Source organism: Misgurnus anguillicaudatus, chromosome 24 (genome assembly GCF_027580225.2).
Source record: "Misgurnus anguillicaudatus chromosome 24, ASM2758022v2, whole genome shotgun sequence".
Lineage (NCBI taxonomy): Eukaryota > Metazoa > Chordata > Actinopteri > Cypriniformes > Cobitidae > Misgurnus > Misgurnus anguillicaudatus.
Genome location: NC_073360.2, coordinates 22,658,875 through 22,671,370, shown reverse-complemented (window position 1 = coordinate 22,671,370; position 12,496 = coordinate 22,658,875). Strand labels below are relative to the sequence as shown.

Here is a 12,496-nt window from a genome sequence, read left to right as displayed (position 1 = left end):
ACAATTTGCTTTTTTATCGTTTTACTTATTTTTAGCTTCAACAATTTCTTTAACTCTTTTCCCACTGGCATTTTTTTAAAAGGTTACCAGGCAGTGGCAGCATTTTTTACGATTTCCCCAAAATTTTAATGCCTTTCAGAAAATTTTCTTCTTTAAATATATAAACAAACAATATATCAAATGAAAGAACACCCCTGACCACTCGGTGAGTTTAACATCTTTGTAAATGCATTTTAGGAAGGATTGTTCCAGTGCACCTATACACACATTGTGGAGGTGGGAGGTGAACAACAAACACCCGAAAATTCTCGGCAGCCACATATGTTGAAATTTCAGTCAAAACCGTTCTATTTCATCATAAACAATCTGAAAACAGGGCTTTAAGTGTAAAATACCGAACTTGTCCTTTAAAAAAAAAAAAGTTAAAATACTTCACCTTTCTAAATACTTTGTCTGGTTTAGTTATCAGTCAGTCCTGTGTGATGCATGTTCTGAAACCAAACACGGGGAGAGTCACTACACGGTTACAACTCTCCCTGCTCATTAATCAGCCATAATGACCTTCCCATCTTCCCAAGATTTGTGATTAGGCATTACTTGCATTATAAAAGAACAAAGATGAAAACCAGAGATTAGCATGACCACGTTTACCAAGCCAAATAATTAAAAGATCGTACTACAGATTGTACACTAAGCTGCATAATAAATCTGCCCCATCCTGCTGTCTTTTACAATTTTGTTTCTGTCATGTATATCATGCATTATCTTTTGAAGGAGCTACACAGACTACCAGTTAATAAACCTTTCGTTTTACACGTTATTTCCCATGGATTTGGTTTTGACGAAACTAGCGGTAGTGGTTTCCATTGGGACCGTTGTTCTTTTTTCAGGGGTCTTTTTTATAGCGGAGAACAAGTGTTAAGCATAACAGACTGTTTTTATTTAGGCATGAGCATTGGGAGATGAGAATCTGTGTTTGGGTGGCAATATTATAGAGGTGATGTCTGGAGAAAAATGATGAGCTTATCAGGTTGAGCAGAATGATGAAGAGGGAGTGCAGAATGAAGCCTCACAATATCAGAAGAGAGAATAAAAAATGGGAGGACCGCTTTCACATGTCAGACATCAATTATTAAAGCAGAGAAAACCGGACTGTTTTCTTGACATTGTAAATCTCTGATGCATGCCAGAAGTAATGATTTAGAACAGAGACATGCATGACAATACTGTATCATCACTCAAAAGTTGTCAAGCGAGTACAATGGCTCATGTTTGTATTCGTCTGTTGTTGTGTTGCTGCTTACATTTAATAACTGCAAGATCCATCCGTGCCATAGACATAGAATAAGCATGTAAAATGATAGATCGCATTTAATGTCACTCCTAGAAAATGGGCGAGACTTAGTGGGCCCGGTTTTGGGTGTGATTTTTCACATATATATGGTGATCGTTCACTACCCTGAAGTCTGTTCTGGTTCCTCGCTCTAGTCCCAAACCTTCCTAAATACCTGGACGCTAAAGGCCAACATTTCTCTGTGTTAACATGCATTCAGACTCTTGCCCTAGTCTCTTTCCTTTAGATCTGAAGAGATATGAGGTCAAGTCGCTAAAAGCTCACAACCCATCGTCTGTAATTAAATGCACTCTTCTCTAAAAAAAATTATGTCCCAGTTTTTTGTCCCACTGTGCCATGGTGGAATAATAAAATGGGCCACTTACACATCATTTCCTGCTAGCGTAACCTGCGCAATGATTATAAGTAAAATTGTCAACCATGTTGACAGGCAACAGGAAACAAGAAATGTGCTCTACACCCGTTTTCAGGAACCATTCGTCTTCGAATGTGACAATAATGACATAGGTATTTACTGGATTAATTATTGTATTTCAGAGAGGCGGAAAACAGTTAGAAGGATTTTGTCACTAAGTGAAATGACAGTAATTTGCAGGGATATTTCACTTAGCTTTTTTCTCTGCTTTATGTCATTGTCGTTCACAGTTCCCTAGAGGCTTTTTATTTATTTGTAGTGACACTGAATATCAATTCTCCCCCTACAAGAAGTTAATTGGGGTCGAATTCTCAAAGCGAAACAACTGAGTGGTCAGCAGTAAACCTTTTAGGATAGAAATCAATTACAGTAGAAACACATTTTCATTGTTTTTTTTGTTTGTTTGTTTTCGTAGCTCATTTCCTTAGAAAATGTGGGGTTAAGACTTTGCCAGAGGCACTGTGTAGATTACGGTCTATAGAGAGATGAAATCCATGGTGGGCTGAATTCTCAGTCCTGGCAAAGTGCTTAGTTTTTACATTTCATTAGAGTCAATTTTACAGCATAAATATGAATCAAGACCTCATTTTCTAAGGAGGAGTTTCTTAAGCCCATTGTAGGTCATTTCAAAGACCAATCTCATCTCAGTGCGCTCATCAGTGCTGTCTGCCAAGTAAACATTGATGGCGTGTGTGTGTGTTTAGGTGTAATGTGTTTCCCTGGAGCTCTTGTGAAGAGTAGCTGTCAGAGCCAGAGTCATGCTCATGTCCAGCCAGTGACCCTTTTTCCACCCTGTAATCTGTCGTCTTTTGTGTCTCTTGCTATTCTGTCTTTCTCTCTGTGATGTTTGTAGTGCAATAAGGTGCCCTTAACTGACTCTTTAAAACTTTTGCTTTCTCTTTTTCTTCATGACGCACATTTTTTTACTCCAGGAATAGGGTGCAAAACTAAATATTATGTGAGGTTTTTTTATTTCCTATTCATTTTATATTTGGCATTTTCGCAGCCTTATTAACATAGTTGGAGGCACGTCTACACAGATTATAAAGCAGTTTTCTAATGTTATAATGTTATATATATAGTTAATGTTATATTTATCGTTATAATGTGAACGGCCCTTAAGTCATAGAAACCAAAGTATACTGATTAAATTGAAAGTCCCATCTGCACAAAATAATTCATAGTATGTTAGTGTTTCCCATTTTATCTGCAGCTTCAGTTGCTATGTGTTTTCTGTCCTATTGTCTTTTCTGCATACATTTAGCGCGGACCCTTTGACCTTCCCTCCAGGTGCTTTACGGCTGCGGTTTCCCTTCAGCCTCCAGTCTTGCTCTAAAGTCCTTTATGTTTATGCATGTTCTGTTCTTTGCATATCCCACTTTATAATGAATATGGGCAGTTTTTGTTTTGCATTTTTTGGCATAATTGGGAAACGGGGTTTATGCTCCATGTTATATAAGCTCTGTATTTATATTCATGTAAACGAGAGTGTACAGTGCAGTTAGTCTTTATATTTTGTCTGGACCCTGAGAATTACATTTTTTTATCTTAATGTTACTAGCACCATGTTTTGCTATCAAAAAAGTATTGGAGTTATGTGAAGAAAAAAGATCAAGCCACACTTTGCATACTTCATGATGTGCCACCACATGATGTTTTTAAACGTTATCTAGTCTATATTGTATACGTGTGAACATATACTTTGTATGTTGTCTCCAGGCATTTATTTCAACTGTCAATTTGTGTTTTTAGGCTGATTATTTCTCCTGCGTCGCCACTATAGTCTACATGAAAAAAGAGAACTGCTTGTATCAGGCCTGCCCCAGTAAAGACTGCAACAAGAAAGTGATTGACCAGCAGAATGGGATGTTTCGCTGTGAGAAATGTGACAAAGAATTTCCTGACTTCAAATATCGCCTCATGCTCTCGGTAAGACTCTTCCTCTTGGATCACCTACCCCTTCTGAAATACAAAGTCAAGCTTTGTGCTTTTGTCTTTATCTGTATGGCTGTCTACTTGCCGTCTTAAAGGAATATTCCATTTTCTTAAAAGAAAAATCCAGATAATTTTCTCACCACCATGTCATCCAAAACGCCGATGTCCCTCTTTGTTCAGTCGAGAAGAAATTATGTTCCCTGAGGAATTTTCTAATTCTAATTTTAATGGACTTTAATAGAGCCCAACATTTAATACTTAACTCAACACTTAACAGTTTTTTTTCAACTGAGTTTCAAAGGACTCTATTTACAGCCTGGTACAAAGGTTTTAGAAATGTGCAGTGTTAAACGTTAGATTTTGAATACCAAGGGTTATGTCTTAACCCCCTGGTTAAGTATTTACTGTGTGAAACGTGAAACTTATAACTTAGAACAACGTAGGGTTAACTATTTCAAATCTGAAATTCATCAAGTGGCGTAATAACAATTGATAAATTGTTTTAACTTGTGCTTTGTTTGTTGTTATTAAACATCTTTCTCATTTCCTTCGGATACTCAAAATAATAATTTCTAAAACAAATAAGTACAACATTTTATTTCTGTTGTTGTTCTCTTGCTGTATATTCATTGCTCATTTGAGGCCACTTTGTTTCTGTTTTGCTGTTAATCAGCTCAGGCTGTATTTTGTTAATTGCTCTTTTTTATATTTAATTCTGCCTGTCGTTTTCCGGGAAGAGGCGGGAATGGACAAATTAAGCTTGATTATCTTTACTCCTGCTGGTCTACAACCAAAAGCATTTAAAAATAGCAGCTTTAAAATATTATAGCTCATTTAGGCAGCACGTCCCAGCATTCAGACATGTAGAAATAAGCCGATTTCTCTTTTGTTTATTTTCCCTTCTGCCTTCAGTGCATTGCTGTCCTTAGCTGCACTGCAGCATCTGTTTGGACCCATAGTAGCTCAGATGTGCATGACCTGGCTCATTTTTCCCATCCTCACCGCCAAAACTGCCTATTTAACTTAGCCTATATTCATTGGATGTGTCTTATAATAAGGCGTGAAGTGTAAATGAAGCGTTTTGTTTTGTGTTATTTCTAATAGCCTTTTAATTCTCTGCCAGGCCAACATTGCTGATTTTGGAGACAACCAATGGGTGATGTGTTTTCAAGACAGCGCCGAAACCATTCTAGGCCAAAACTCGGCTTATCTCGGCCAACTCAAGGACTCTGTAAGTTTCTGACTCCTTTTCATGTTCTATTTTTCTATGCTTTTCCTTCATGTGATACATAAAAGCATGGCCTTGAGGGTTGGCCAGCGTAATACGCAGACGCTCTGAGAAGGAGCATATTGTGTGTGAATTGAGATCCTTTTCTTTTATGAAATGGGCTTTCAAATCCAGTTTTTTTTAACAAAGTCTTACTCTGAATGATTTAATTAGTTTCTAATAGCGCAGTCTGTGTGAGAGAAACAATATCCATTTACGTGACATTGTTTTAAACCATGTAATAATTCTTTCTTGCCCTGTTGTCTTTGCTCGCAGAATGAGGCAGCGTTTGATGAGGTTTTCCAGCATGCAAACTTTAATACCTTTCTCTTCCGGAACAGAGTAAAGCTGGAGACCTACAATGTAAGTCATTGTTTCCTGCATTACCACATTAACTGTTTTGAGCTCGTCCACTTTCAATCACATTCAGAAGTAGCCAAAAATGCATTCGAACCATTTGCTTTGTGGTGTAGATGCTTATGTGGTCGAATGTGCCACAAAAGTCTCAGCCTATTGATCTAATATGTGATGTACAATGTTTTTACAGTGATCCAGACTTTTAGCGGGAACCAACAGTGTTCAGTGCGGTCTTAAGACTATCATTACTAAATATAAAGTGGCTGTTCTCCACCTTTTTTATTTTTGTTTAATTTTGTGAGCGTGTAAAGGTTGCGTGAACTTACATCATTTAATTTCTCTTAAATCAGTTCCTCCAGAAAACGTGATTATGCAATCGCATGATTTAACACATAATCAGCCAAAGTCTGCATATTTATGTGGGGGCTGCATTTTTCAAATACGCCGCACTTTTGCAGCATAAATTGCAGATTTCCGTGCGCAAAATATGCAGGGCTTGCATGATTTCATAATCCCCGCATTTTGGTCGCAAAAATCGCATATCTTAGCAGAAAGTTGAAAAATGTTGCATTTACTTCACACATGCGCTGCCATGTCCCCTGTTGCCATGGGAACGTTATGACGTTTTTGCAAGTTCCTGCACTTTTTGCAAAAAATCTGCATAAAATTGCATAAATATCCCGCATATTCCATATCATTTTTTAAGAAAATGTGCCGCAAGATCAACAAGCAACAATCACAAAAAAACTCTGCGTTTTTCTGGAAGGACTGTTAGATATCTGAAAAAGCCCTTACATATACATGTAGAAAACTTTCTGCAGCAGGTTTATTAACAACAGAAGCAGCGGCTAAGATTAGTGTGTGTCAATTTAAACCCGTCATTTCTCCAGCACGCATTTTAACGACTTAAAAACGCTGTTGGAAGTAGACAGAAGGGATGGATTACAATGCCAGATGTAAACAGGAATGTCTCTCTCGTTGTTTTTGATTTTCAATATTAATTCTGTAATCAAACAATTACAAAAACAAGATTATCAAGGTAAAAGAATTAGATTGCAATTAAAATACAAATTGCATGCTGCTGACCGATGTGTTTGTAAGGCACTTTAAAGGCACCACTTCTTTGACACATGTGGCTTTTTGCAACACTTACTTAAAGGAAGGGCTGCACGATTAATTGAAAAAGAATCACGATATCGGTTCATACATAAATGCGATCTTCATTTTAAATGACGGCGATTCACTTGCATATACAGTATTTCCCTGTATTCAGATGCTGCGTTCAGGTGTTCAGTATTTGCATTACAATCCAAGATGCTATAATATCAGTTAAACTTGCTAACACATACTCATACAGGGTAAAACCAAACCCAATTCATTCACCAATCAGACCCGATCGTTTCTCTCATCTCATTTGCGGCGTTCCGCTGTCACTCGCGTGACATATAACAAGGCGGCAGACCTAAACACAGTCATTTACTTGTTGGATTTGGAGTGGCAATTTTCACAAAAAAGAGAGGATAAACGAGCATCATTGTGGAAAATCCTGGTGGTGACGGAGAAAGTGACGATGCAACAACATTGGTTCCGAAAGAAGGCAAGGAAATTAGTTACCTCCGTGTCTGCAGGCTGCATATGTCATCAAGCCTGGTTCATTTGAGTTAACGGAGCATTACATTTGCAAGTCATAAACATACTACAACAATTTATGATTACCTAAAAATAGTAGTCAACTTAAAACGTAAATTGTTAATATTCTTTAAAGGGACACTTCATCCATTTGCATAAAGCTTTGTATAGTTAGAACCCCAGTCATGTTTTTGAATGGTCATGCATAATTTTCTCATGTGCCGCTGAGACAGGAGAAATACAGATTTCAGTGTTGTACTTCCTCCTTTCAATGATGTAAAAATCATCATTTTGCATCATTGAAAGAAGGAAGTCCAATATCTTTGTGGATGGAGTGACTACAAACACCCCTTTTCTCGGTCAAATAGACACCAAATTCAAAATGTATGTTACATTTCGACTACAAATATGACCCACTTTCAATAAAGATGAATGTTTCTATGAGTGAAATGCTCCTTTAAGGTTGGCCAGTTTGATAGTACAAAAAGCACAGGTGCTATTACTTTAAATTTAAAAGGGTCTAAAATAAGGAGAAGAGACTTTTAAGACATCCTATTATAACTGAAAGACATGTAGCACATATTTTTTTTTAGTTAAGTGCATAAATGTTTTTTGTAAAAAAAAAAAAAAGAGAATCGGGTGAGAGAATCGGGATCTCAATTCTTATGGAGAAAAATCGTGATTCACATTTTAGCATGAATCGTGCAGCCCTACTTAAAGGTCACATTCTTCCTGATCCCATTTTTCAAACTTTAATGTGTAATGTTGCTATAATAGCATTAATAATACCTGTAAAATTATAAAGCTCAAAGTTCACTGCCAAGCGATATATATATATATATATATATATATTAGGGGTGTCACGATTCTCCAAATCCTCGTTTCGATTAGATTTTCTTTTCTTAGGATACGATTCGATACGATTATCGATTTTTACATATTTTTTATTTGTCATATAATTTAGACAAAAATTATATGCCATTATTTATTAGTATTATTATTATATTACTTTAAGATTAACATGCACATTGCACAACTCGCATGGGGGTTTATGGGCTTCACTTAACGCAAGAGCTTGTAGAGAGAGGATTGCTTCTTGCACACACAGATCGGGCGGCCACAGAAGTTCAAGAAGAGAACTGAAATGAGACGGTCTAGCCTTCTGAGGACCCACAATTTGCGTCACCTACTGCACACGCCCCCAGTAGCGCCCACCGCGCCTGTCAGCAGAAAACAGCGGAGACATTTCTGACTTATTAAAATAAATATGTAATCAGAAAAATATAAATTTATTTTAGAACATATGACACATTGATGTAGATTAATCTATTCAACAGCATATCAAATAATCAACCTAGAAATATACGCAACATAAACAGAATAATATTAACACAAAACATAACTTATAATACTAAAACAGTGACAAGAAAAAGTTTTCTAATAAATACACACTTTTATTTAATAAAGCTTTTAATTGTTTGGGATATCCTCGGCTGTTAAGGATCCATTCGTTGAGGATGCATTTTGACACAGCTCTTATCAACGCCAGCGAGGAGGAACGTGGCAAACTCAAAAAATGAGAATTAAAAACCAAGGAAATAGAATGTCAGAAAAGGGTTGCCTGGAATAAGTTTTACAAAGTGGTAAATCAGGATGACACCAGTGCAGGCTATGTAATTTGTGCGTTTAATTTAGGCTATTTATTTATTTGTTTTTGTCCCTGTGCGCCGATCGGAGACGGAGTTCACTGCTGATATTCTAGAGCTTTCTAGTCTCGCGGCTGTCATCAGCAGCGTCTTGCATCGCCCAGTCAGCGGATGACGGGCGGGTGCGGTTCTGAAAACTGGTCGGATGGATGGTGGACGGATGATGAGTTTTGTTATGCGGTTGCGAATGAAATAATAGTCCATCCGCGCATCTCTAACATGGACTTAATGCACATGGACTTAATGCGCGTGTCTTGGACTCATAGCATCTGAAATAAATCCAGCATCATAATCAGCTGCGCTTCTCTCTGTCTCACGTGTGCATGCGCTCTCGCATCTGTCCGAAATCTGAACATAAACTAAAGTAGTGTATTTGTTTAGTTTTATGCGTTTCATGCAAGCTGAGGCAAACTATCCTTTTGTTTAAAATATAACCCGCTGCATCTTTGCGCCTCCCTCACTATCGCGCACGTGCAGAGAGCTGCGCTCTGTTTAAAGTCAGATCATGTAATCCTGTTTATGATATGCATTTCAAGGAGTTGTAGCAATAACTTACACCCCTCGTGTTTAAAATATGATCGCTTTCTGCTGGACAGATGTTTTTAAAGGCATCTCTGAGAGTTTTTTTCCTCGCTTGCCAAGCCGACCAGACGTGAAATGGGGGCGTGGCAGAATCGACGATCCCATTTTTTATTTCGAAGTTCGGAGCTGTGACTTAATTTCGATCGATTTCGATTTAAAATCGAAATCGTGACACCCTTAATATATATATATATATATATATATATATATATATATATATATATATATATATATATATATATATATATATATATATATATATATATTTCTTTAACAGAATTCACCTTTCAAAGCCTACAGTGAACGGCCGGTTTGGACTACAGCCCTCTACTTCCCGGTTTAATGATGTAAATAAAACAGTTTGTTGACTAAACTCCGCCCACAGCTAAGCTGCTGTCGAATCACAACACACTAAACAAACTACACAATCAGAACTCGTATATCTAAAGGAGGGACTTTACAGAACAAGGAAGACATGTTTTTAGGACAGTGAAACAGCGGTATAGTAAATTGTGTGGAAATACCACGTTTTTACAGGTCAAACATGAACACATGTTATATTGCACACTGTAAACACAACCAAAGCTTCAAAAACACAGAAAGAATGGGAGCTTTAATTAAAAGGTTAAATAAATGTTGTCAAAGTCACGGAGTAATCAAGCAGCCCTAATACTAGGTGTTAACAGGGCTCAGACTTACTAAACCACAAGGCTTTTTAGTCATGTGTTACGACAATGTATTTTGGTAAACAAATTATTTAAATCTCAACTAATATTGTGCTTTTTCATATTTATGTAGCAACCGTTATAAGAGTTTCAGGCTGTAATGCATCTAAAGCAGCAACATGTGTTTCACTAAAAAAACTTTACTTGTTACTTTACTAAACGAAAATGTTTGCTTAATTGCGTATATAAAAAGAGAGAAGCAAAACATATTTTTTAGTTGTTAAAATGAACATTTGGAGCCAAACAAAGCGTGTGCATTGCCATGTGTCGTGCACATTTTGTCGTGTTAGGGAATTATGGAAATTGATGCACGGTTGCAGTCCACGTTCAGTCTGTCGTGGTTGCTGGTAATGAGAATTTCTCGTCGCCTCGTTCCTTCACCACATGACGTACCACACGTAAGAAACCCAGTTGTAGATTAGCTGAGGATGTTTGTGTTGTGGGTTTCCGTAATCCTAACGGCAACAACACCACCTACTCCATTTCTCATCTTCATACACGCCTGCTCAACATCTCAAAAGACCCAATGCGGTTTTCCTCTTCCGCTGCCCCGGCTCATAAATATTGGAGTTCAGATTCACGTGTTACTTCTCAAATTCATATTAACTTTAATTTGACTCTGTTCCATATTAGATACATATCATTTTATAGACTTAAATTGGGTAGCTTATTTCTGTAATCGGGTTAGCCGTATATAGCGGGTCTGTGTAATGTAATGTATTATTCTGGAGGGAAATTAGCGTTCATCGGAAATGCAGTATGTGAATTCCTGGAGATTTTTATAATACATGCAGGTAATAGAGTGAGATACAAAGCCAAAGTCAGCATTCTTGAAGGTCATATCATATGATCACATAAATATCAAATACAATAGTAGTGAAAGGGTGATTTATCATTATTGACTAGTTTCTTTTAAGTGGTCATCTAATGAAATAGGAAGTGTTTATTTTTCTATCGTAACTACTGCCATTTTATCCTATGAGAACTAAACTGTCACCCATGGGTTAAGATCTTCTAAATTAATTGCTAGTCTAGTTTTTAAACAGTTATTTGTGCTAAGTTTTTCACATGCTGCATATTCACTCGGTTTCATATTTTTGTTTTTTAAGCATATGGCCTTGAAAGGAAAAGATCTCATTAAAGCTTATTAATGTTCTGTATATATAACAGATTTACATATTTAAACCAGCAGGTTGTCTGTTAGTGGGAGTCAATAGTTTGCCCTTTTTCTCTCAGGAAGTATCGCATTTAAAGACGTTTATCTTCCTTTGTACATGCAAATGCCTGCAGTTGTGACTAAATAGGTTTGTAGGTTAAACTAATGGAGTTAAAAGTTTCCACAGGGCTCTTTAGGAGATACTCATCACTTTTCCAAAATGTGAGATCAGTTTAGAGTGCTCGACTTTAAACTGTTCAGCTTTCTGCAAGCTCGAACCTGGGATGCGCTTTTCTCCCAAGATCATTCCCTCTCCGCCTCGGCTCGCTTTATGGATGCGGCTCTACATGCTTGCGGTCGATTTGCACTTAAAAATAGCAACCATTTATATTCAGGCGGAAGACACTTGCTCTCTTAAGAGACATTAGAAGTTCTTCTTGGTGGCAGTAAGTTGAAATTCAGGGTTGTAATTATCTCTGTTTTGTCTGCATAGGATGAATCTCGCATTAAAGTGACAGTGGTGGAGGCAAAGCCAGTGGACCACAGAGAATACAGCAAGCGGTTGATCATCAACATAAGGAAAGCGGCCACACAGTAAAATAAACTGCTGCAGTCATACTGAAGAAAAACTCGTAGTGTGGCACTTTTTGTTTCTTTCAGTATCATGTACATACTTATTGTACTGCCTCCTTTAAATTTAGTTTTTTATGTGTGTTTTTCTTTATAGTCTCTGTGGCTTTTTCTCATTTGTGTTTTGACAATTTAATTCACAGATGCTTGTTTTAAGATTTCAGAAACACTGCAGGATCAATACAGCTCGTGCTGGTTTCCCTTAGTGACCCAAAATTGAAATATTGCTTTGAAATTGCTGACACATTTTGTGATAGTCAAGAAGGATTTTGCAGACTTTCGAGAACTGCATATCACAGTTCATTTTCTGTTGTTGGCTTGGCTAGAGAAAAATACGGCCAGTGTCTCTGTAAGAACGCTCGGATCAGGCCTGCAGAACCTTGATAAGCTCATTCGCGAGCTAGAACTTCACACACACACACAACACACACACACTGTATTTATATATAAATATATGTAGACTGTATTCGTTCCTATTTCTGTTATGCAAGTAATAAAGCTGTTTGTGTACACAAAGTCTGTGTGGCTTTTCATTTTGTACACCACCAGAGTGGTCGGGAGCCTTAATGTAACTGGGAGAGATTTTGTGCGCTTACACCAATGCAAGAATTAACATAAGTGCTATATTGTGTTTGCCATGTTAAATTGATAAAATGATTTAAAGAATAATGACTTTGGAAGATGTATGCAGACTATTGTGCCCAGAGGTCCAGTTTATTTTTAGATTATTATGACACATT

The 12,496-nt window shown here is 37.2% G+C and overlaps 1 protein-coding gene across 1 annotated transcript in view; it reads left to right on the top strand.

Annotated features, from left to right (window-relative positions):
• rpa1 (replication protein A1) overlaps window positions 1–12,272 on the top strand; it is a 28,465-nt gene extending 16,193 nt beyond the window's left edge. The window contains exons 14-17 of the mRNA XM_055196634.2: window positions 3,522–3,698; window positions 4,828–4,935; window positions 5,248–5,334; window positions 11,620–12,272. Coding sequence (XP_055052609.1) covers window positions 3,522–3,698; window positions 4,828–4,935; window positions 5,248–5,334; window positions 11,620–11,724 — 477 coding nt within the window. The 3' untranslated portion in view covers window positions 11,725–12,272. The remainder of the gene's footprint in view (window positions 1–3,521; window positions 3,699–4,827; window positions 4,936–5,247; window positions 5,335–11,619) is intronic.
• Window positions 12,273–12,496: the final 224 nt, after the last annotated feature.